This window comes from Triturus cristatus, chromosome 11, assembly GCF_964204655.1.
Source record: "Triturus cristatus chromosome 11, aTriCri1.1, whole genome shotgun sequence".
NCBI classification, from domain to species: domain Eukaryota; kingdom Metazoa; phylum Chordata; class Amphibia; order Caudata; family Salamandridae; genus Triturus; species Triturus cristatus.
Window position 1 is genome coordinate 1,166,228,141 of NC_140594.1, and position 25,476 is coordinate 1,166,253,616.

The window sequence follows — 25,476 nt, forward strand, 5'->3', positions numbered from 1 at the left end:
CTACCTGTCTCTCTTGTAACACAGCAGGACAATGCACTGCTATTCTCCCTGTGCTCCTGACTGCTCCCAGTTTTTTGGGCTTCCCTTCTTCTGGTGTCCATGGTAACACAGCAAGGCATTGACCTGCAGTTCTCCATGTGCTCTTGACTGTTCCCAGTTTTATTGGCTGCCCTTCTTTCGGGGTCCCTAGTAACACAGCACATCGTTGCTCTGCAGTTCTCCATGTGCTCCTGACTGCCTGTTTTATGGGCTGCCCTTCTTCCTGGGTCCCTAGCAACACAGCACGGTGTTGTTCTGTGGTTCTCCCTGTGCTCCTGACTGCTCCCAGTTTTATAGACTGCCCTTCTTCCAGAGTCCCTAGTAACACAGCACGGTGTTGCTCTGCAGTTCTCCCCGTGCTCCTCACTGCTCTCAGTTAAATGGGCTTCCCTTCTTCCGAGGTCCCTAGACCCACAGCACAGCTTTGCTTTGCAGTTCTCCCTCTACTCCTGACTGCTCCCAGTTTTATGGACTGCACGTTTCTGGGCTCCCTAGTACCACAATACGGCGTTGCTCTGCAGTTCTCCCTGTGCTCCTCACTGCTCCCAGTTAAATGGGCTTCCCTTCTTCCTGTGTCCCTAGTAGCACACAAGGGCATTAAACTGCAGTTCTCACTGTGCTCCTGATGTACCCAGTTTTATGGGCTGCCCTTGTTTCGGGGTCCCTAGTAACACAGCATGGCATTGCACTGCAGTTCTCCCTGTGCTCCTGACTGCTCCCAGTTTTATGGGCTGCCCTTCTTCCGGGGTCCCTAGTAACACAGCAATGCATTGCACTGTAGTCCTCCCTGTGCTCCTGATGCACAGGCAGTTTTATGGGCTTCCCTTCTACCCGTCTCCCTAGTAACACAACAGGACATTGCACTGCAGTTCTCTCTGTGCTCCTGACTGCACCCAGTGTTTTTGGACTGCACTACTTCCTATATCCCCAGTAACACAGCCCGGTTTTGTTCTGTGGTTCTCCCGGTGCTCCTGACTGCTCCCAGTTTTATGGACTGCCCTTCTTCCGAGGTGCCTAGTTACACAGCACAGCATTGCTCCGCAGTTGTCCCTGTGCTCCTAACTGCTCCCAGTTCTCCTCACTGGTTCCAGTTTTATGGGCTGCCCTTCTTCCGGGGTCCCTAGTAACACAGCACAGTGTTGCTCTGTAGTTCTCCCTGTGCTCCAAACTGCTCACAGTTTTATGGGCTGCCCTTCTTCCGGGGTCCCTAGTAACACAGCATGGCATTGCACTGCAGTTCTTCCTGTGCTCCTGACTGCTCCCAGTTTCATGGGCTGCCCTTCTTCCGAGGTCCCTAGTACCACAGCACAGCTTTGCTTTGCAGTTCTCCCTCTGCTCCTGACTGCTCCCAGTTTTATGGACTGCAAATTTTCTGGGCTCCCTAGTAACACAGTAAGGCGTTGCTCTGCAGTTCTCCCTTTGCTCCTCACTGCTCCCAGTTAAATGGGCTTCCCTTCTTCCTGTGTCCCTAGTAGCACACCAGGGCATTAAACTGCAGTTTGCTCCTGATGTACCCAGTTTTATGGGCTGCCCTTGTTTTGGGGTCCCTAGTAACACTGCACGGCATTGCACTGCAGTTGTCCCTGTGCTCCTGACTGCTCCCAGTTTTATGGGCTGCCCTGCTTCCGGGGTCCCTATTAACCCAGCAACGCATTGCACTGCAGTCCTCCCTGTGCTCCTGATGCACAGGCAGTTTTATGGGCTTTCCTTCTACCCGTCTCCCTAGTAACACAGCAGGACATAGCACTGCAGTTCTCTCTGTGCTCCTGATTGCACCCAGTTTTTTGGACTGCACTGCTTCCTGTATCCCTAGTAACACAGCCCGATGTTGTTCTACGGTTCTCCCGGTGCTCCTGACTGCTCCCAGTTTTCTGGACTGCCCTTCTTCCGAGGTGCCTAGTAACACAGCACAGCATTGCTCTGCAGTTGTCCCTGTGCTCCTTACTACTCCCAGTTCTCCTCACTGGTTCCAGTTTTATGGGCTGCCCTTCTTCCGGGGTCCCTAGTAACACAGCACGGTGTTGCTCTGTAGTTCTCCCTGTGCTCCAAACTGCTCCCAGTTTTATGGGCTGCCCTTCTTCTGGGGTCCCTAGTAACATGGCATGGCATTGCACTGCAGTTCTTCCTGTGCTCCTGACTGCTCCCAGTTTTATGGGCTGCCCTTCTTCCGGGGTCCCTAGTAAGACAGCAAGGCATTGCACTGCCGTACTTTCTGTGCTCCTGTCTGCTCCCAGTTTTAAGGGCTTCCCCTCTTCCAGTGTTCCTAGTAACACAGCACGGTGTTGCTCTGTAGTTCTCCCTGTGTTCCAAACTGCTCCCAGTTTTATGGGCTGCCCCTTGTTCCGGGGTACCTAGTAACACAGAAAGGCATTGCACTGCAGTTCTTCCTGTGCTCCTGACTTCTCCCAGTTTTATGTGCTGCCCTTCGTCCGGGGTACCTAGTAACACAGCAAGGCATTGCACTGCAGTTCTTCCTGTGCTCCTGACTGCTCCCAGTTTTATGGGCTGCCCTTCGTCCGGGGTACCTAGTAACACAGCAAGGCATTGCACTGCAGTTCTTCCTGTGCTCCTGACTGCTCCCAGTTTTATGGGCTGCCCTTCTTCCGGGGTCCCTAGTAAGACAGCAAGGCATTGCACTGCCGTACTTTCTGTGCTCCTGTCTGCTCCCAGTTTTATGGGCTGCCCTTGTTCCGGGGTCCCTAGTAACACAGAAAGGCATTGCACTGCAGTTCTTCCTGTGCTCCTGACTTCTCCCAGTTTTATGGGCTGCCCTTCGTCCGGGGTACCTAGTAACACAGCAAGGCATTGCACTGCAGTTCTTCCTGTGCTCCTGACTGCCCCCAGTTTTAAGGGCTTCCCTTCTTCCAGTGTTCCTAGTAACACAACAGGACATTGCACTCCAGTTTGAGAAAGTAAGTTATTTCAGTTCTCTTTGGCGCCTCTGAGCTGCAGAGGAACAGCACCAGTTTTAATTACAGGAAATGGTGACCCACAAACGCCATCCAAGGAATGTACCTCTGTTTCTGAAAGAGGGACATCTTATCACTATATGTGTGCAGGTATTTCTTGCAACTAGTTAGAAATGTATTTTTACTGATTTTTACACATAAATACAAACCGTAAACAATGTGTTTCCTGCCTGTATTTATTTTTAAAAATTGAAAAATGCAGGAAATTGGGCTTCTTTTGAGTGACTTTTCATACTGTCTTTTGTCAATTCCAGGCTAACAGCTAAGCAGATAGATTGTGCGGGGAATTAAATGTCAGCATCCAATTATAGTATGACGCGAATATTTACCTGTGGGTGCATTGTTGTGTTATATTTGGCTGTTTAATCTGCTAAAACAAGACAGGTGTCAAAGTATAAGTGCACGTTTATTAGTTAAATAAATGTGGAAATATACCATTTTACAACTTCATTTATTCAGATAACTAAAAAATAAATATGGATAGATACAGAAATAAATAAATACCATAAAACAGGGAGCCCTATTTATGTTTAACCTTCTTATTTCTTGGCAAAAGCAATTTAATTGAAAGTACTCACAAGTAAAACAGAGGGCGCGGTCTGACATGCAGGGCCTGAGGTACACATAGGGAGGTCGCAAATCGTTCGCGCAAATCATGGACCATTTTTTCCGACCTGCCTTTCCTGTTATTCTGCAATCGAAGTACTAATACCAAGTGCCACAAATTATCCAATCACAGCGGTCGCAGAATTAATTTGAATATCTGGTAGGAAGACGCAAGGATTCCCTACAAACTCGCACAGTCAAACCGGATGCATTGTTTCCGGATCATGCCTCAAACGCAGAGTACATTTTTCATGACCGATGACGGTCCTTGGCTTTGACAAAGCAAGGTCTCTCAATTAATGCAGGTGAAACACTGATGGTTCAGGCAGTGGGGACATGCCCCCCCTCCCCCTTCGGGTCTCAAAAAAGTGGGCTCTTCCAGAGTGGCAGGTGCTCTTTGGCAAACAAGACTGCATGTGAGGCAGCCTTACTTATGAAATGCAGATTTAAAGTGGTTGTGCATCCAGATTACTTTTTTAGCAAAACACTTAGATATAAATGGACATATTTACAAAAAAAATGACGCGGCACAGCACTACAAGCAATTTTTCATCGACGCACGGCGTCATTTCAAAAACGCAGAGTTGCACCGTATTCACAAGAATACAGCACACCCCTGTGTTTTCCCTTGTGCTGGCACTAAATAATGCTGCCTAGCGACAACACAGACACCATGGCGCCATAGTCCAAGGGTGTCTGTGCTGCAGGGTGATTGTTTATGTGCAGGAAGGGACACCTTCCTGCACATAAACAATCTTCAAAGGTGATTTTCTCTTTCTATGTGTGCTGCAGAATGTAAATGTGGAGCAGTGTTGAGGTGGAACGCCCAACAGCAACACCCATTGCACGCTCCGTTCATGCAGAAATCTGTGTGAAAGGTATGACATTTACAGAGCGGCGTTCAGCCACGCAAAGTGGCTTACCGTTGCTTTGTGAATATGGAGCAAGGCATTGCGCAACTGGAGCATCCTAAAAAGGGATGTTGCGGTTTTGAAATGCCCTTCTAAACATGCCCCAAAATGTGCATCTATGTGTGAGACAAACTGGTTGCTTATTGTTCCCAGTGCCAGTTTTTGAAGACAGTTCCTAGAATATGTCCTTAACAGTCTTTTTCTTGTTGTTTTCCAGTTACTGTGTAGGAATGTGTGGAGACGGTGCTAACGACTGTGGGGTGAGTATGAAAGCAGCAATGCACATTCATGTGTGCAGGGTGTTTTCAAGTGACAGTGCAGTGCATTGTGGGAGCTGTATGTCTTGGGCGCATCACGGGGAGAAACCTCTCTAATGAGACATTATGTTATGTTACTCGGAATTTGTAGAGCGCTAATACACCGCAGGTTCTAGGTGCTAAGGTCAAAAGTAGAGGAACACTGTCAGGGGAATAAACCAGATGATTCTTTAAACAAACAGGTTTTTAGGAGTTGCCTGAACCTCGCATAGTTGGGTGCAGATCTGATTTCTGGGCGAATAGAGTTCCATGTACGGGGGCAATCCCCGAAAATCTAGTACCGCCCAACTTCTCCTTTTAAATCTTGGTATAGTCAGGAGGTTCAGGTAGGCCGATCTTAGGTCACGATTGGGGCTGTAGCTCTCTGCTGGCCTACAGGGAGCCATTGTAGCTGTTTCATCCATGGCTTGATATGGCAGTGTCCGAGTTGTCGAAAGACCAGCCTAGCTGCCTGGTCAGTGCTTCGGTTGAGGTCTATTGGGAGTCCCAAACAGAGGGTATTTCCGTAATCTATCCAGGAGATAACTATGGCAATGATGATTTGGATGACAGCTTCAAAGGTAAAGTATTTCCTGATTCTCCGAAGTTGGAGAAAACTCGAGGAAATCACTGCTCCAATCTGTGGTTTCATGGAGGGATTCTCGTCGATGAGGAGTCTGAGTCTTTTTACTGCTTTCTTGGGCATGGGGGGGAGATTCCATCTGAGGGGGACAAAAGGAGGGATTCCTTTGGTGGAGTTTGTTTTTTGTGATAACAGTTTCTGTTTTATCAGAATTTAGTTTTAGCTGGCGGCTATTTATCCGGTCGCGAATGTATAGCATTGTGTTTTGGAAGAACTCCATGGACCTGGGAGGTCATAAATGGTAAAAAGCAGCTAAATAGCATCCGCGTAATAATAGATTTTCACCCTCCACTTTTGTAGGGAATGTACCAGGGGGCAAATGTAAAGATTAAAGAGATGGGGCGGGGGTAAGGGAGGATTCATGTGGTACTCCACAGTTTAATTGGACCTTAGATGAACTGAAGGGAGACAGGCGGACCAATTGGGAGAGGTCTTTGGGGAAGGGTTTTGTCTAGGGCAGTGCCTGCTGGCAAGCGGCCTCGACACAATTGATCAGAATAGCATGGTAGACCATGTCGAAGGCTGCTGATAGATCTAGGAGGACCAGTGCCTTAGTGATGCCTCTATCTACTTCTTCTCTCATGCCATCTACTACAGAGAGGATGACTGTTTCTGTTGAGTGGGCAGGTCGAAAACCTGCCTGTTGAGGGTCAAATAATGCAGAGTGCTCTGGGAAGGAGCAGAGATGCTGAGCGACACAGCCTCTAGTAGCTTTGCTAGATAAGCGAGTAAAGAGATGGGTCCATAGCTTTTCAAAACTGTGGGGTCCGCTGCAGGTCTTTTTAGGGATGGGATTACCACAGTCTCCTTGAAGGAGTATGGGACACTACACTGACTTAGGGATAGGTTAAGGAGGGAGATTGTTGGGTCAGGGAAGAGAGGGAATGTGGTTTTTACGATCCGAGGGGGGCAACTGTCTTTCAAGAAGCCTGATTTAACTTTGGCCAACAGATCCATAAGATGATCTTTACTCGTGGTGGAGAAACCGAGAGTGTGGTAGAATTTCTGTCTTCACATTGGCTAGTGAGCTGGGGGGGAATCCAATCTTTTATCACCTTGATTTTGTCAATGTAAAATAAGTTCAGAGCATCACCTACGTTTTGTAGGGGGTGATAGGTAGGGTTACTCTGTCTGGATGAGATGGTCCTGTGACAATTCCGAAAATGTCCTTTGTTTTAATTATAGAATTTAGAATTTTGTTTGAAAAAGAGGTCAATTTAACTTGCATGATAGGTTTTTTGTTAGCTTTTAGGTGTTGTTCCAAGATTTCTATGTTTTTAGGCAAGTAAGTGTTCCGCCATTTCCTTTCTGACCGGCCAAGTTCCAGTTTGACTGATTTTAGCTCTTCTGAATACCATTTGGACGCTTCATGGTGTTGGGTTTGTTTGGTTTTACAAAGAGAGGCATAAGTGTTGCTGGCCACTGTTGACCAGTTGGACATTGCCTCCTCAAATTCACCCAGGCTCTCAGTAGGGGTGGGTAGGGAAAGTGCCAGTGAGCCGCAGAAGGTGTTAAGATTTATACAACTCCAATTCTTGGTGAGAATTCTGGGCATGTGGCGGCTTTTAGAGGGGTCAGGTCATTTATAGTGAATTTAATTAGGTGGTGCTCTGACCATACACAAGGAGAAACAGTGAGATTGGATATGGTTAGGCTAGTGGAACAGACCTGGTCTAATGTGTGACCTGGGATACGTGTGGGTACAAGCACATGTTGGTCGAAGTTAGAATGTCAATCAGATCTGTGGAAGTTTGGCCACCGGTATCCTCATTCACCCAATGATTGAAATCTCCAATGAGTAGGATGTTTGCGTGGTCAACGGCTAATGAGGAGATGGAGTCAGCCAAAAGTCAGGGGAATTGTTGCATGTGCCCGGGGTCTGTACATGAGGGATCATATCAAGGGGGAGGTTGGTGAGTCTAATTTTATCAAACCTTTGTCAACCAGTGGGATCAATAGGGAGGTAAGTTATGTGAAAATAAGAAGTTTTTTGACAGCTGCAGGAACCCCTCTTCCTTTTTTACCTATCAGTCTGTTAGTGTTGAGTAAATATTAGTTTCGGGGAGAGCTGCTAGGATAACTGTTATATATTCGTCCATTAACCAAGTTTCAGTCATGAGTAATATACCTGATAATTCAGAATTGAGTAGATGAGATATCTTGAGTTGGTGCTTGACCAGTGAGCGAGCGTTAAGCTAAGGGATTGTGATGTTATTTGTATTTCGTTTAATGGGGGCGGAAGTAGAATTGCTGTCAGAGACGGTATTGGTTACCGAAGTCCATTTCGGTAGTGCAGTGACGGATGAGTTCTGATTTAGAATGCCTAATTTACTAAGTTTGGTAACAGAGATGGGTCTAGTTACCGTCACTTTTATCCCAGAAGATGTGCAGACTGTTTCTTGGTGTGTTGTTTTGAATGCGATGACGTAGTCACTTCAGAGTATAGTTCTGTTTCCCAGGCCTTGAGTGGTGGGAGGCCTTGGTGTCAAGTGAAGTTTGCGAGTAGACAAATATGGGGTACAACATTCCCTGTGGCTCACGATGGACCAGTGGGACACCTGTCAATCACAGCCAGTGACATTGCATGAACTAGGGGAGAGGACCTGTCTCTGCAAACCCACTGGTTCAAAGAGGGTTCTCAGCCAGTCAGGGTCATGCCCCTCCTTGTAACCTCCCACGAGTTCTTTACAGGTCTACGTGTGAAACACATCACACTAGGGTGTTGGCTCCTTGGGTATTTCTTTTAGTTTCTTCCCAAGGCTCCCACGTCCATGTCCACGCCCACCAGGCCATGACACCCTTCTTGGTAAATAATTGAACTTAAGTTTTCCACAAGCTGGATGTTTCTTCCCAGCCCATGGAGACCTTTCTGAGCTCCCTCTGTCATGGAGCACCATGTGGAGGAATGGACACATTTCAGGATGGCGGGGTGGCAGTACGCAGGGCAGCCCTTCTCATCGCACTCCCACCTGAGTCAGGTCTGCCACTGTGGGGATCCTGCTGGCAGGCTGCCCCACCACTGGTTGGAACACTGCGCTTCTCCCCATTCCAATGAGGTGTGGGACGGATGGGACATGTGCTGGTAATTTCCTGCTCTGAGGGATGTCTACAGGATATTCACAACCTCCCTTCAGGACTGGTAACCTATACATGTGTATGTTTTGCAGGCACTGAAAATGGCTCACGCTGGGATCTCTTTATCAGAGCAGGAAGCGTCGGTGGCTTCTCCCTTCACGTCGCGAACCCCGAACATCGAATGTGTGACACAACTCATCAAGTAAGCCGAACACTGCACATTGTCAGCATGAAGTGAACAGAGATTCATACACACAGAACTTTGGAAGTGACTCTAAGGCAACATGTCCTGGATGACTATTTGTTGTTTCCATTATATTGGAACCCCCCCCCCCCCCCCAGATATCTAGCTCCATGACATCTCGTAGAACAAGGGAAGCAGGCACAGCCCATGCTGTGATCTCTGTGTATCTGCTTCCACTTGTGGTGATTGTCAGGTGTTTGGGTTTTATTAGCACGTCTGGTGGTTGCTGGGTGATGAACGTTTCCCTTCTCCTTTCAATGTGTAATTAGCACAGGGTGGGGGAGCTCTCTGCCTGCAGAATGGGGAGCTAGATTTAGAGAGTTTGCCACTAACATATAGTCAGTTTTGAGTGACATCTATCACGTGCCCTCATGTCTGGACTGAGGTCACCTACTTTTACTCCACCAAGAGTTGCCAAATTGCATCTAGGAGGAGATTTACGACATCAATCCATGAACGCAAAGATCTCGCGAACGGGGCCCAATGTCCCCAGGGGTTTGAGAATATTTAGAAAACAGAGATAGTGAAATGTAATTTTTGTCTTTAAAATAGACCTTTGCCTGCTATGACGTTTACCTACAGGAAAAAAAACCACTAACATAATTTTTGCAAGGACATTTTATCACTAAATGGTGATTTGCAGAGGGACCCATTTTGGGGATTTTTTCAGGCAAATTTTATCAACATCTGAGGAAATGACATTGCTAGCCAAGCTTTGAAGAAACATACGTCACCTCACACAGCGTTAATACTCAGTGAGATAGAAGTGTGTTTGTCTGACAAGACAATGCTCGAATGTGTGGCAATGGAGTGACAAGTCTGGGAACAGATGTTCAGCTAGTAAACAACACATTTGAAGTCTTTTCCAATGATGAAGCAGGGTGGCGAGCTTGCACCCCCCAGGCTTCCTCTATGAGTTACTTGTAACTCTGATTGGCCAGTCACGCCTGCTATGAGTAATCAGGGCACAGCACAGGCCTCTATGGTTTAACTCAAAGACTCCAACTGCCCAAAGCAGCAGGAACCTCCGGTTGAAAATGAGCCATTGAATGAGGAATAACCATGGACTCTGATGCGGTAAATCTGATTTATCAAGTACGTGCCCATTCTTCATGGGCCCTCGAGGTCCAACCTGTAATGCTGAGGGCATTTATGAGGCTCTGCTTGCACTTTTGCGGGGCTGGAACGTCACCTTTTTGACGTTCCAGTGGCGCAATGTGCCACAGCATATTTATAATGTCACGTAAAGCCATTTTACGTGGCTTTTCATGGCCTTATAAATATGTGCTCCTTTCACGCAGAAAACTGCGTGAAAGGGGCGTTCCATGGGCTGTGGGTGTTCCTATGCACCACCCATGGAACCTGACACATTCCCAGGATTACGAGAAACCGTAAACCTGAGAATACATCAGAACCTAATGCCACCCCAGGGGTGGCGCTAGGGAGGCACAACGAGGGGAAATGTTTTTACTGCTCCTCCTGCTATCCTTTTCCCATCTGTGCTGCAGAAGAAAAAGGATTGTGATTGATTTTGAGCAGGAAGGTGTCCCTTCCTGCACAAAATCAATCAGCCCCACACACAGGCACCCTTACACAATGGTACAAGGGTGTCTGCTTTGTCGCATGGCAGCCCATTGTGCACCGGCACAGGGGAAAAGGACCGGAATGTGCCGTACCACATAGCCGCGCAATCCTGCCCTTTTGTTCTGACGTGGGGCAGCGCAGCAAGAGTTCTTGCGGCACAGCCCCACGTCCAAACCTCATAAATGAGGCCGTGAGTCTTTTCCTGGCGTTAGGACACCAGCTGATAAGAGTTAATGGTCAGAAGGGCTTTGTGCCAAAAATACATCATGCCTTTTCACACCTTAAACTGGGAGTGGGGAAAGAAGGTCTACAAACCTTTACTACTGGATGATGAACATTTAATATTTGTATTTTTCCTCCAGGGATGGGCGCTGTGCGCTTGTGACCTCATTCGCGGTGTTTAAGTACATGTGCATGTACGCAACTATAGAGCTGGTCTGCCTCGTTCTCCTCTATTGGGTAAGTTTCAATCACACTAGCCAATCAGTGATGTGGGGGCGGGGTCAATGCAGTAATTTGCAATGAGAAGCTCAAATGCCCATTGGCTTAGAGCCTAAAGTTTATTTTATAGATGAGAAGGTAGCTGGTTATTAATCTGTATGTAAACAGAACTAGTGAGGCACACAATGCATACTGTGTCCCTCTAGACATTCTTAGGAGAGGATATGACGCCCGCCAGAGCTCACTTTTGGGTCAGGCCAGTTTAAGCATCTCTGGTACTCCGATACATTGCAATGAAGGATTATGCATTCCCTCCTATTAAAAACGGGTACCATGCACCGAGAAGGTACATTTGGGTGGTTGGGGTGGTAAAGAGGGAAAATGAATTGATGGTTTACAATTGCTGGATAGTGAGTCACTCATGCACACAGTTCTTAACACACATTTGTCAATACTTACAGATGTTTATACGTCCACATAGCACTGCCCGGTGGCTGAGGCCGAGTGTCTGGTGGTGTTGGGGGGCTGGGCAAGTGAAGTGAAGGGCAACCTGAGTTTGAAGCGGGTAAATCGGGTAGTGAAATGGCTGTGGGGTGGAGGCTGCCTGATGGTTTGGGGGCTTGGCATGTAACCAGTCGCGATGACTACAGACTAGAGGTCCAGTCAGAATAGCAGGTGGGTATACTGGACTGTGCCATGTGATGGGCAGATGGCTCTCTTGTCTGGTGCTGTTGAAATGAGGCAGGGCAAGGCTTGATCAGGTTTTATAGGGTTTGTCTGTCAAAGTAAATGATGCCTAAGTGAAAGAACTCTTGAGTAGTGGTGTTTGCACACATGAGATCACAACATAGAGATTAGGTAATTGTATGATCAAATAAGAATCTGAGCATTGACCTGTGTGGAGAGGTAGCTATTGGGGACTAAGACGAAGGAAGATGTCTTCTGGTTACCACTGGGGAATGCAACCCGGGTATCATCTTTAGAAACAAGAAAAGGTCTGGATCCTGACCACGCGTGAGATTTGTCTTAAAGTCGAAAGACTCCACAGGGAGATTTACAGGGTGAGGGCAATATGCATGTGCAGGTCAAGAGCTGCAAAAAGGCTCAGTGATGACTGATTGACACTCAAACCAAATAGGGATTGAGAGTGTGGACCAATCAGCATCTCCAGTAGCTTTCGTCAAGAAGGATCTGAAGACTGGGGCGCTGGATTCCTACCTTGCTGCCGGTGGCACACACTGTTACTTGGAGTGAAGCAAGATTCTGGTACTGACAGAAAGGGTGGAGCCGCGAGGTTTCATTGTTACGCTATTCTAGAAGCACATGTGACGCTTCTCAACCAACGCAGAGTTGTCCAAGGGAGAGCGATGCTATCTTTAGACTGGATCTGCTCGTTGCTGTTGATGCTAAGATGTCCTTTGCTGATCGGTGGTAGGTACAATGGATCCTTCGGTCATATGCTCTGACCACTGGGACCCCACAGAGCTGACCGTGTGGCCCGGAAGCAGTGGCGCATGTTGTATTTTCCTTACTTTAGACTTTCCACAGGCGAAGATGATGCTTGTTAAGTGCTGTGTTGGACACATGACCTTCAGGCCTGTGGAATATAACCTGTGGGATTATTTAGCTGATTATTTGGTTTTCTATTTTTCACAAGTCATATCAGGATAAAACGCTAAATTCTGAATTGGTAATCTGATGCATGCATGTACTCTCCTATGTCACCCAGTGCTCTAAATGTGGCTTTAAATTCACAACCAAAGGCTACTAATTGTTTGTTTCGTGCTCTCACTCTTTTAGAATCAGCAAATCCTTGGAAAGTTTCAGTTCCTCATCCTGGATGTGGCAATCACGACTGTGGTCTGCTTAACAAGTACGACTCTTCACTATGCTTTACGCGAATTAAAATGTACTGCTGCGATGTGTGTCTCAAATGCTACTACACTTAGGCTCTGATTCACACAGACAAACTTACAATTTGTGCAAGTTTACTATTTTTGCTATTCACAAACTCCGAGTAAACAGTACGTTTACTACTGCAGAGAGTGCGCGGTCAGGGCGGAGAGCTCTGCACATAAAAAGACAGGGCAGGCTTATCTTTTTATGTGTGGAGTGTTCCACCCCTGTGGAGGGTGCAAGACATGTATAGGTTTTCTATGGGCTCATAGTGCCCACATGCAACTATGGTTCCTTGCTGGGGCATTGGTGTCTTACTCTGTGCCCCTGAGATGGGCCAGTCTGTCTCCCAGAAAGGAGCTAGCCCCTTTGCCTAAGAAAAACTCCAAATGGAGTCTGTTCATTGCTTGCGCGCAACATTGCGCGCCTCTGTGCAAGAAATGAGCGAGATGCAGCCTGGCAGGTTTGGAGAAGAGACGCACAGGAACCAGAAAGTGAGGACTGGAAGGGGAGGGAAAAGGGCAATCAGAAGCCCTCGTCTTCAAAACCCCTCCTCTTGGTTAATTATTTCCTTGGTGAGTTAAGGGTGGCCTAGGGTGGGAGAGTGGTATTACACTCGCCTGCTCTTCCAATCCACCTTCCACCTCCCTCCCTCGAGAAACAAGAAGTGGCAAAGCCAAGCGGTGAAGCCTCGATTGTGTCTTTTATGGCATTACTGCATACATTACAAATTTAATAAAATAATGGTTTTAGGTTTCCAGTGTAATGGTGCTTGAACTAGTATAATGTTTCCCGTGTAATAATGCTTGCACTAGTATTAGGTTTCCAGTGTAATAGTCCTTGTACTAGTAGTAGGTTTCCAGTGTAATGGTGCTTGCACTAGTATTACGTTTACAGTGTAATGGTGCTTGCACTAGTATTAGGTTCAGCATGTATTGGTAGTTGCACTATGTTAAATTTGGGGGTCTCTAGTTGGCATAGGTAGGTACCTGTGGCAAATAGGGACCCTTGCGTCTAGTCAGGGTAAGGGGCTACACTCCTAAAATAACCCCTGCTCACCCCCTTGGTAGCTTGGCACGAGCAGGCAGGCTTATCTCAGAGGCAGTGTGTAAAGCATTTGTGAACACACACAGTAATACAGTGACAACACTACAAATGGACACCACACAGGTTGCATTATAAAAATAGGAATTTTTATATAGACTTAACACAAGACCAGATGACAAAAATACACAATACTGTACTCAAAAATAGTCTCTTAAATGTTATAAAATAGCTCAGTTCTCTCAAGTTGTAAATGCAACACTTTACTCTCAATGTACCTTAGATGCGTAGCGCAACAAAAACAAAAGGGTTGCAGGGAAGGTAATGCGTTGGTTCCTTACACGCAGGGGAGTGGATGTGTCAGTTCCTTACTGCTGTGCAGGGGAGTTGATGCTCGCTTCCTTACTGTGTGGGGAGTTGATGCGTTGGTTTCTTACTGCTCTCCGGTGCGATGCGACACACTGGCACCTTGATGCGATACTCTCCTTCGGGGCGATGCGACAAAATGGCGCCTTGGTTGCGATGCGACAATGTTGGTGTGATGAGACACGCCCAACGGCCGTGCGGCGACTCGATGATCTTTGGAGCTGCGACAGGCCCTGCGACGCGCTTCTCTGGTGATGCAACGATGACCTCTGTGACAGCGTCCCCCTTCTCCGGCGATGCGCCGCGCTTCGGCGATGCGATGATGACAGCGGCAGTGGCGGCTCGCTTCCTCGGCGATGCGATGATAGTGGCTGTGGCGGCAACACGCTTCTCGTTGTTGCTTCGCACTTCCAGCTCCCAGCGACACGCAGTCTCTCAGAAGGCCCAGCACAACAGCAGGTACTTCAGTTCCCAGCAAGGGAATTCAGGGGGGAGCTGGTTGGTGAAGTCTTGTATCCCTGAGACTTCAGGCAGGAGGCAAGCTCTAGTTCAAGCCCTTGGAGATTCTTCTTCAAGTTGATAGTAAGCACACTCCTTTTCTCCTTTCTTTGTCATTGAAGCAACCACTGCAGGCCAACCCCCAAACACACAGCACAGGGGTAGTCTCCTCCTTCGGCTTCCTGGTTCTTCTCCTCAGCAAAGATTTGTCTTGATTTCCAGAAGTGATCTAAAGTTCTTGGGTCTGGGTCCCAATATTTATACTCCTTTTCTCTTTGTTCTCTGAAGGCAGAGAGGCCTTTGCCTAGTCCAAACCAGTTCTGGTCAGCCCTAGAGCACTTTGTTGAAATGTCCTCTTCTTTCCTTTCACAGTGCAGGGCAGGGACATCAGACACACCACAGGAGGTGGAGCCAGCATTGTGGAGGGAAGGGCCAGCCCTATTCAGGTCCCAGGTGCAACTCCTCCCTCCCATCTAGATGCAGATCTCTCTATTCTACACTGGGCTGACCCACCCTGTCTCCTAGAATCCCCCAGCCCTGTCACTCAAACTCCAGACAAGGAATACACAACCTAGCAGAGGCAGGTTTGGATGGTTAGACAAGAAAATGCCTACTTTCTAAAAGTGGCATTTTCAAACACAGAATGTTAAAACCAACTTCACTAAAAGATGTATTTTATCATTCTGAGTTCAGGCATATTAAACTCGACTTTCTACCATGTTCCCTGAGTCAGTTAAGATTATAAAATGTAATAACCGAACTGCCCATTCTGGCCTATGGAGAATAGATATCCTTGCAATAGTGAAAAACGAAAATGGCTGTAATTCATTATTAGGACATGCCACACACACCAGAGCATGTCCTACTTTTTACCTACAATGCACCCTGCCCTTGGGCCTACCATAGGGGTGACTAATATGTATAAAAGGGAAGGTTTTAAGGACGGGCAAGTGGGTGCACTTGCCCAGTCAGCATGGCAGTACCAGACTGCATCCATGTGATAATTTGATGCATCTTCTCACACCCTAATATAACCTTTGATACACCCACTCTAAATTACAGACTGCCATTCTCAAAACCATAGACACTCCAACACCAATAACTACATACCCACTCACTGATTCTTAGGTGTACACACCCATCTACTCACTCACCCGTACAGTCACTCATACTTATGGTCACCCAGTACAGGACTATCACTCATACACCTATAGACACTCACACACCGCCACTCATCCACAGAGGTACTCACACACCTACTCAGTCATGCAAATAATTCATCACACTGCCATTTACTCACCTATACAGTTATACACACACCAGCTCAATTACTCATACAAATACTAGCACATTCTTACACTCTTATACAATCAATGATACAAGCACACACTCATCCATACAGCCACTCTCACAATCACACACTCTCAGTTATAGCCATTCATGTACTCCAACACACATTTATACTGCCTTTCACATATGTAGCTACTCACACATGTACCAGTGAAATATACATTCACTCACTAACACAACCATACATACACTCACCCACCCATACAGTCCATCACAGATGCATTCTTAAAACCATGCACCCATTGAATCACCCAGCCACACATCTATGCACAGAGTCACACACACCCCACCCACACAAACACTCAGGCACCTATACAGATACCCAGACAACCAATCTATAACCCATATAGACACTCATGTAGCTATTTGCAAACCCATGCAGCCGCTTACACACCAACAGACAGACGGATACAGACATTCACACAGTTTAGTCACTAACCCATGCATTCAGTAAGATACGTTTAATCACTCACTTATAGAGTCAGTCACGACCAACAAAATCATCCATTCACACACTTATACACCAACTTATTCTTCAATATGCCTTTCCCTATATATAATAAACATATTTAAACTTTACAGAAACACACAGACCCTGGATGATGTCATCAGTGATGACATCAGTTTTGTCATTTGAGAGGTCATCAGTGATGTCACTGACCATGTCATGAGTGATGTAATATGTGACGTCATCAGCAGTGCATTGCGGGGGCGCGAGTTATAGTTAGCTGAACTAACTGTAACGGGGGAATTTCTATGGTTTTGTACGAGTGAAATGTCCATCTAACTATAACACCCCTGAAACCTATGTTTTTTTTCTGTGAATTTATAAGGTTTTTTAAATGCTAATTCCTAACTATAACGTGCCTGAAACCTATATATATATATAGCCCCTTAAAAAAACAAAGGTTAAAGTAATGTTATAGTTAGGTGAATATGTCAGTGACAACATCAACGTTTTTAACTAAACAAAACACAGAAGTTCACCAGTTAGAGTTAGCAGATCTAACCCAACATGACGTCACATATTGCCTCATTAATGACATGTTCTATGACATCATTTATTACATCTCTAATGCCATCTCAAATGACATCACTGATGACATCATCCAAGCTTCTTTTGTACGCATTATAAACTAGCATGGCATTAGAGGCCTGAAAGTAAATACAAAATATCTCAAAATAATATAAAGCATCCTTAATGTCATCACAGACACAACTCCTTTAGGTGTAGCAAACGTACTATGTGCAACATTGACGCTATATCTTACACTTCACAGGTAAAATCAACCACAGATATGTGGGAAACCCTCACTGCACACAATATTCAATATGTATACAACTGGTCAGAGAAAACCAAGCTTCTCTGGACACTCAACGTATGTTCCTAAATTAATGTTCTACTACCGACAACTTTTATCTGTATCAAACATCTCACAGTTACCGAACCTACAATGAAAAATGAAGTTGATATGAGCAAAAAACTGGGTACTGTAAACAGTGTTTACTCAATGGAGAGAGTTTACACTGTACCACATGGTTTGTAGATGGTGAAACTCTCACGAGAAATACACCAAAGAGTAGTATAAATCTACTATGAACAGTGTACACTCTATGCAACACTTGTCAAAAAAGAAACTATTCACATAAAATAACCAGGGTCTGAAGTTGCTAAAGATTGTACTATCCGTAGCCTTCATGCTGTGGTGGAAGCTTTACAGGTAGCCCATCTTCTGAAGCAGAAGAAGCCCATGTACACAGGTTAGTACCTGGTGTCACAGTCTTTCTAAGTTCAGTAGAAATTGTCATGCTAAGACGATTCTGTTGATTCCACCAAAGGCCCTGCGCAGCGGGGGTTGGCTGCATGCAAGCCGCCAGGTTGTACACAGTGGGGGGGGGGGGGTTGAATTTTCGTATGGTAATTAAATATTACTTTATGTTAAAAAAAGACCTCTAGAAATTAACTGAAGAAAACCAAAGTTAAAATAATGTTATAGTTAGGTGAAATGTTCAGTAACAACGTAACGTTTTAAACTAAACACCACAGAAATTCATCAGTTCTAGTTATACTTACCTCGAGAAACTATAACTTATACTCCAAGATAACTATAACTTGCTCCCTCGCCATGCACTATTAATTACCCCAAACATTACATCACTTGTGACATCATCTAAACCATCATTGATAATGTCGCTGCAGCATGTGCAGTGAAAGTATTCATGAGAACCCTGTGCATGGCGGGGGTGCCAGTTAGTTACTTTAGGGCATGAGTTATAGTTACTTGAGATAACTACAACTATAAGTGGTGAATTATCGATCTGTCTATCTGTCTGTCTATCTGTCTGTCTATCTATCTATCTATCTATCTATCTATCTATCTATCTATCTATCTATCTATCTATCTATCTATCTATCTATCTATCTATCTATCTATCTATCTATCTATCTATCTATCTATCTATCTATCTATCTGTCTATCCACAAGTACGTCCATCCATCCATCCACCCATCCACCCATCCACCCATCCATCCATCCATCCATCCATCCATCCATCCATCCATCCATCCATCCATCCATCCAAATATCTATCTATCAATCTATCTGTGATAGGACATCTAGAGACACCCTTTCATGATGTATATTAATCGAGCAGACAAAGGGTTAATGAGGATAATCATCCTGAAAGTGGTATGTATGAGGTACTTGTGGTGGTGATAGGGGCTTGTAAATGTGCCCCATGGTGTCCTGAGGATATGCAGTGGTCTTGCTACCCTGTTGATGACAGAGGCTCTAGCGTCCCATTGTAAAGTTTTCTATAATGTTGTGTGCTGCTAGAGACACCTTTGTGCCTGCGATGGTTAACACCGCCTGTTAACCACTGGTGGCAATGCCATTCTCTCAGCAGTAGGACCAAACCACCTGACAGATTTACCACTCACTGGAGTAGTATTTTTGCAGAAGTGGAAATGTACACACATTACTTGGGCCATACTCAGAATTATAGTGGTCCCGGGTATGGGTTGCACTGGAATATTTGGACATGGGTGTACTATAGTACTCTTCAAAAACATTTTTTTTTTTAAAACAAACAAAAAATAATAATAATCTCGGACTCTTTCTCAAAATCTAGAGTCAGGCTGTCAATTTTTTGAAAAAAAAAAAAAAAATTTTTGGCTCAGACCAAGGCTGAATTAACACACTGAGGAACTGATTTGCACTGTTGGACTTTGGTCAGGGTTAAGATGCAACAACCGAGAAATTGCAGTTCTTTGTGCTGCTGATGCCAGGAATTCATTCATGTTTTTTCTTGTAGTAAGCCTGAATGGGGCGAGCCCAAAATTGGCTCCCTACAGACCACCGAACCAACTGATGTCACCCCCCTTGGTCCTTTCGATGTGCTTCAACGTGCTGTTTACCTTCATCGTGCAGATCGTTGGCTTTGTGGCCGTCCGCGAACAGTCATGGTTTAATGCAACATATATCCACAGGTAATCCCCCCCTGCAGCGCTTTTTAGTGTTGGACAGGAAATGCAATGGGTTGTGGCTGTTCGTATATAATGTTTAATTGGGCAGTTTGGAGCTTCGCAGCCTGGACATGACAGCTCATAACCGAAGGGGTGAACATCAGTCTAAAAGGTTGGAATGAGGTTCTCGGTGTCCTCAAGGATTCCAGGTCTTCCTTCTCATTGGTCTCTTGGTCCTATAAAGGGGGTATTACATCGAGCCCTTCAGGGAGTAGGCTACAGTCGCTAAGTAGAAACGTCTTGAATCCAATGAGGAGAAGTTTGTGGTCAATCAATTCGAGTGATGTTCAAAGAGCTTTGTGTAAAGTCCATTCCTTGCAGGGTGACCACCATACCTGCACTATCAGATGACCCTAGCTATCCCTTCTTCTGCAAGAAGCAATGCAATGTGCTCGCCGCTGTGTCAAGAGCTGCGAAGCATGAACGCAATCACTTACTAAGACTGAGTGTGCATGCACCAACGCAGCAGCATACAAATCTCCTATGAAGTGGTACTAGTGTTATACAACTTGTTGACAAATACTCAAATTTCCTAGGATATCCAGACCTAAAAAAAATCCCTTAACTGTGAGTCAGCATATTTTGTGCTAGCCACAAAACTTCTTTTACTATGCTTTATTTCACGAAGGAGACTTTGTTACCTGAGATTGTTGAACTCATGTGTGAGGGTAATAATCACAACGTTTATTATAAAGACATTATTTTAGCCCTAGGGTCGCAGGGAACTCAGAGGAGAAGCTTGCAGGATGTAGACCCAAGGTCTGTTGGAAGGACTGAGTCACCCTAAACCACCGAGAAGGACACTGACCTTCAGCTTTGCCCCTTTCCTTTATGCCCTTTTCATTGTCTGCTCCTTTCTTTAGATGTCTTTTGTGGTCTGAAGTGTTGTAATATTTCAAGTCCAAGCTCCTCAATTACACACTGAGTAGTGTTACTAGTTTTTGTATGTTTCAGGTGCAAGGTTCACTAGATAGAATTTTGTAAGTTGTGAAATGCCTCCTCAAAGTTTATTAATCCACTGTTTACTGACCCTCATCTTGCTTGGAATGTCCCTTTCAGGGTGCCGCTTCTCTTGTACGTAGGTGAACGATCTAATTTTACTATTATTTTTTCATAACAGTGCTTGCCTAACAGGAAACCCGCTTGTGAATGCGACTGAGTCTCAGAACTATGAAAGCACCACCCTATTTCCACTGTGTGAAGGGAATCAAATTATTGCAGCGTTTGTTTTCGCAAAAGGGCTGCCCTTCAGACAGCCCCTGTATACAAATTGTAAGTACACAAGCTAAGTACTGTATGAGAACTATTGATGTGCTCTTCTTGTGAAAATGTGGATTATTAGTCGGGGTGGATGGTAGTCGACCGCAAGGAACAATGGCACTGTTCTTGTTAGGTCCTGTTTTGGTTTCACTGAGATAACGCTGCGCTGAACCCCTAGTAGCTATGGCACAGAGCAGGCTGGCTTAACTTAAGGACATGTCCAAAGCATTTGGAAATACGAAATTGTTGAAAACAGAACACAATTAAAACCCGACTTTAAGTTACATAAATAGAGAACAGTTTAATGAACAAAGTGACACCAAAATCTAATAAGGGAACCCGGAGATACATTTTTTAACGTTTTAGAGAAACATAGTGCTAAAAAAAGCAAAACACCAACTGCAGACAACTGTTTATGCTAGACCAGGGCAAGAGTAACGTATGAGACCGACCGCGATGGAGCACGGGTCAGACACAGAGACTAAGGGCCTCATGTACAAGCTTTCGACTCACGGCAGCTCAGCAGGCACCGTATCAACAAGATAAGGCACATTCCTGCCCCTATCCCCTGCAGCGATGCACAGACAGCAGCCGTGCACCAGCACAGGCACCCTTGCGTCATGTTGCATGTAGACCTGCCTTGTGGGGATGATTGTTTTTGTGTAGAAAGGGACACACAAAAAAGAATTGGTGGCTTTTTCCTCTTTTTATGCGTACCGGAGAATGCCTCACATATAGAAAAAGGAAAACATGAGGAGAAATAGAAGCATTTCCTCCACCTCAATCAGTGCTTTAGTCAGCATTTACTCTTCATCTTCGTACGATGAAATGGAAAGGCAATCCTTTCAGCTTTTCACTCCAGATACTTTGCGCTAATCCCAACATGATTCATGTTCTGCCTTCTACCCTGAACTTCCAGAAAGCTTAGTGCACCAGCCCTGGTTGGTACAAAACACAGTGGCCAGATCGTCTAACCAAGATCTGGTCATCCGCACATTGGCTTCCCATTAAGCAATGGATTGTGGTTTATTTATTTTGAGGCTTGTAGAGCGCACAGCAACCTCCGGCGGAGGTGTCCCGGCGCTGATTGTGGAAAGCAGGAGGAGGAAGCAGACAACCAAGAGTTACAGGTGCTAGGAAAGGCCAAACAAAACAGGTTTTTAGGAGTTTGCCGAAAGCAGATTCAGAATCGGCCTTCCTGATAAACTCGGGTTGGGAGTTCCATAGATGGGCAGTTCTTACTATAAAAGACCGGCCACCTAATCTGGCTTTTGTGAAACTGGGAGTAACAAGGAGTTCTTGGTGGTTAGATCTCAGACTCCGCGTCTGATGCTATTTACGGAGTCTTTTCCTCAGGTAGTGAGGACACGTCCATGAGGCACAGTCAAACAGACTAAAATTTGGGATGTTGTGTTTCTCAATGACAGCTTCCACCTCCTAGATTGGACTTGACTTGTCATGATATTTTGTAAACATTAAGGGCTATTCTAGACTAGGAATAAATTATAAATACTTTTCTGTACATATCAGTTAGCAATATGCTCCAAATTCTCCAATAAGGAGCAGCAAAATGACCATCATTTTATGAAATGTGTTTTTGCAGGAAACATATGTTTTTAACACTTAGTCTGACAGTTTCTGAGATACAGGCTTGTTTTTTTGTTATTTCAGATTTATTCACAATCCTGGTGATTGCGTTAACTGTAGTTTGCATTTTCCTGATTTTTGCTGACATTGAAGCAGTTTACATTGGAATGGAGGTACAATATGTCTTGATTTAAAAATAATTTGCTGTTTTGAATTGCTCATTCAGTTTGTTAATATTCAATCAATCAATCATCGCATTTATATAGCGCGCTACTCACCCAGAGGGTCTCAAGGCGCTGGGGGAGGGGGGTACGCTACTGCTCGAACAGCCAGGTCTTGAGTTGCTTCCTGAAGGCGAGGTGGTCCTGGGTCAGGCAGAGGTGGGTGGGGAGAGTGTTCCATGTCTTGGCGGTGAGGTAGGAGAAGGACCGTCCCCCTGTGGTGGCTCTTCGGATGCGGGGGATGGCGGCGAGGGCGTGGCTGGTCGATCGAAGCTGGCGTTTGGGAGCGTAGAAGTTGAGGCGGCTGTTGAGGTATCCTGGGCCTTGGTTGTGTAGTGCTTTGTGTGCGTGGGTGAGGAGACGGAGGTGATTCTCTTGTTGACTGGGAGCCAGTGCAGGTCTCTCAGGTGACCAGAGATGTGGCTGCGGCGGGGGATGTCCAGGATGAGTCGTACTGAGGCGTTCTGGATCCGCTGGAGTCTCTTCTGGAGTTTGGAAGTGGTTCCGGCGTAGAGGGCGTTGCCGTAGTCCAGACGGCTGGTGACGAGGGCCTGGGTGACCGTCTTCCTGGTCTCGGTGGGGATCCACCGGAAGATCTTACGTAGCATGCGAAGGATGTTGAAGCACGACGAGGAGACGGTGTTGACTTGTCTGGTCATGGAGAGGGAGGAGTCCTGGACGAAGCCCAGGTTGCGTGCGTGGTCTGTTGGTATGGGTGCACTGCCTAGGGCGGGGGGCCACCAGGAGTCGTCCCAGGCGGTGGGTGAGGATCCCAGGATGAGGACTTCCGTCTTGTCTGAGTTCAGTTTCAGGCGGCTGTTCTTCATCCATTCGGCTACCTCTTTCATCCCTTCGTGAAGGTTGGCTCTGGCGGTGGCGGGGTCGTTGGTAAGGGAGAGGATCAGCTGGGTGTCGTCGACGTAGGAGATGATGTTGAGGTTGTGCTGGCGTGCGATGTCTGCGAGGGGGCTCATGTAGGCGTTGAAGAGGGTAGGGCTGAGCGAGGAGCCTTGAGGGACGCCGCAGATGACTTCGGTGGCTTCAGATCTGAACGGAGGGAGGCGGACACTCTGTGTCCTTCCGGCGAGGAAGGAGATGATCCACTCCAGTGCCTTCTCCTAGATTCCGACATTGCTGAGTCGCTGCACTAGTGTACGGTGACAGACAGTGTCGAAGGCCGCGGAGAGGTCGAGGAGGATGAGGGCCGCTGTTTCTCCGTTGTCGAGCAGCGCTCGGATGTCATCGGTGGCTGCAATCAGGGCGGTCTCGGTGCTGTGGTTGGCCCGGAAGCCAGACTGCGAGGGGTCGAGGGATCCGTTCGTCTCGAGGAAGGCGGCCAGCTGCTTGTTGACGGTCTTCTCGATGACTTTAGCAGGAAAAGGGAGCAGCGAGATGGGGCGGTAGTTTTTGAGGTCGGTGGGGTCGGCCGATGGTTTCTTGAGTAGGGCGCTGAGTTCGGCGTGCTTCCAGCTCTCTGGGAAGGTGGCGGTGTCGAAGGAGGTGTTGATGATGTCCCGCAGGTGGGGTGCGATGACAGTGTCAGCCTTGTTGAAGACGTGGTGTGGGCAGGGGTCGGTCGGAGACCCGGAGTGGATGGAGTTCATCGTGCGGACGGTGTCCTCAGTGCTGATCGGAGTCCAGGCGCGGAGGGTGGTGGTGGGGGGTGGTGGTTCAGTCGTGGCGTTCGTCGGTTGAGTGCTGAAGCTGTTGTGTATGTCCGCGATCTTGTTGTGGAAGTAGGAGGCGAGGGAGTTGCAGAGGTCTTGCGAAGGGGTGATGCCGTTGTTTCCGGCGTTGGGGTTGGAGAGCTCTTTGACGATGTTGAAGAGTTCCTTGCTGTTGTGTGCGTTGTTGTCCAGTCGTTCCTTGAATGCAGTTTTCTTGGTGGCGTGGATGAGTTGGTGGTGTTTTCGGGGGGCGCGCTTGAGGGCAGTCATGTTGTTCGGTGTTGGGTCTCTGCGCCAGGTTCTCTCGAGGGCTCGGCAGTTCTTCTTGGAGCTCTTGAGTTCGTCGGTGAACCATGGGGCTTTCTTGCTACCGGGTCTGCTGGGTGGGGTCCTCAGGGGGGCGAGCTCGTCTGCGCAAACGCTGATCCACTTCGTGAGGTTGGTGGCCGCCTGGCTAGGGTTCGTTGTGCTGGTGGGAGGGTTCATGTTCAGGGAGGTCGCGAGCTGGTCGGCTGTGATCTTGTTCCAGCTCCTGCATGCAACCTGTTGCTGATGGTGGTGGATCGTGGTCCTTCCGAAGCTGAAGTGGACGCAGCTGTGGTCCGTCCAGTGGAGTCCGGTGGCGTGGCTGAAGGCGATGTCCTTGCTGGAAGAGAAGACTGGGTCGAGTGTGTGTCCGGCGTAGTGGGTGGGGGTGTTTACCAGTTGCTTGAGTCCGAGGTTATCGAGGTTGTCCAGCAGGGTGGACTATTTGCCATCATTAAAGACAGAAGAAATGCCAACTGGGGTGGGTCTAATGCATCACACCAAGAAGACACTGAGACTCTTTGGGTGAAGACATGAGCAGTGGCAAACCATTGGGTGTGCATTCAAGTGAGCAGAATGAGTCTTTCGATATGTGCTCAGACTCTGTTGCTCTACTATTTATTTGGTAAATAGTGTGGTACGGAATCCCAATTGTTAGTTGGCCAGATTTACGTGTGAGGATAAGGGGTAGCTGGAATTTCCGCTTCTGGCCAATATCCCCAGGCCTAACTCCAGCTATTTTGTGTTTCTCCCTACAGCATTGGGAAGAACATAGACACAGTATTAAAAAGTCAAAAACTTCATGAGGTGCCCAGGCCCTGCTTTCAGCGGGTGGTGGATGAGAAAAGGGCGGCTCTTTAGGTTCTTGAGCTGGTGTTGGTTGGGGCATCAACGGCCTTCAGAGGCTGTTGACTGGCTGTGTGAATGCTCTATGCAATTCGACTTCA

The 25,476-nt window shown here is 46.8% G+C and overlaps 1 protein-coding gene across 3 annotated transcripts in view; it reads left to right on the forward strand.

Annotated features, from left to right (window-relative positions):
* LOC146788645 (putative cation-transporting ATPase 13A4) overlaps positions 1–25,476 on the forward strand; it is a 361,715-nt gene that overhangs the window by 323,835 nt on the left and 12,404 nt on the right. For 2 of the 3 annotated variants that reach the window (XM_085635855.1, XM_085635856.1), the window contains exons 22-28: positions 4,743–4,785; positions 8,632–8,741; positions 10,730–10,826; positions 12,609–12,681; positions 19,278–19,452; positions 20,609–20,760; positions 22,420–22,508. In XM_085635855.1, coding sequence (XP_085491981.1) covers positions 4,743–4,785; positions 8,632–8,741; positions 10,730–10,826; positions 12,609–12,681; positions 19,278–19,452; positions 20,609–20,760; positions 22,420–22,508 — 739 coding nt within the window. The remainder of the gene's footprint in view (positions 1–4,742; positions 4,786–8,631; positions 8,742–10,729; positions 10,827–12,608; positions 12,682–19,277; positions 19,453–20,608; positions 20,761–22,419; positions 22,509–25,476) is intronic. The other variant, XM_085635857.1, reaches the window with a different exon arrangement.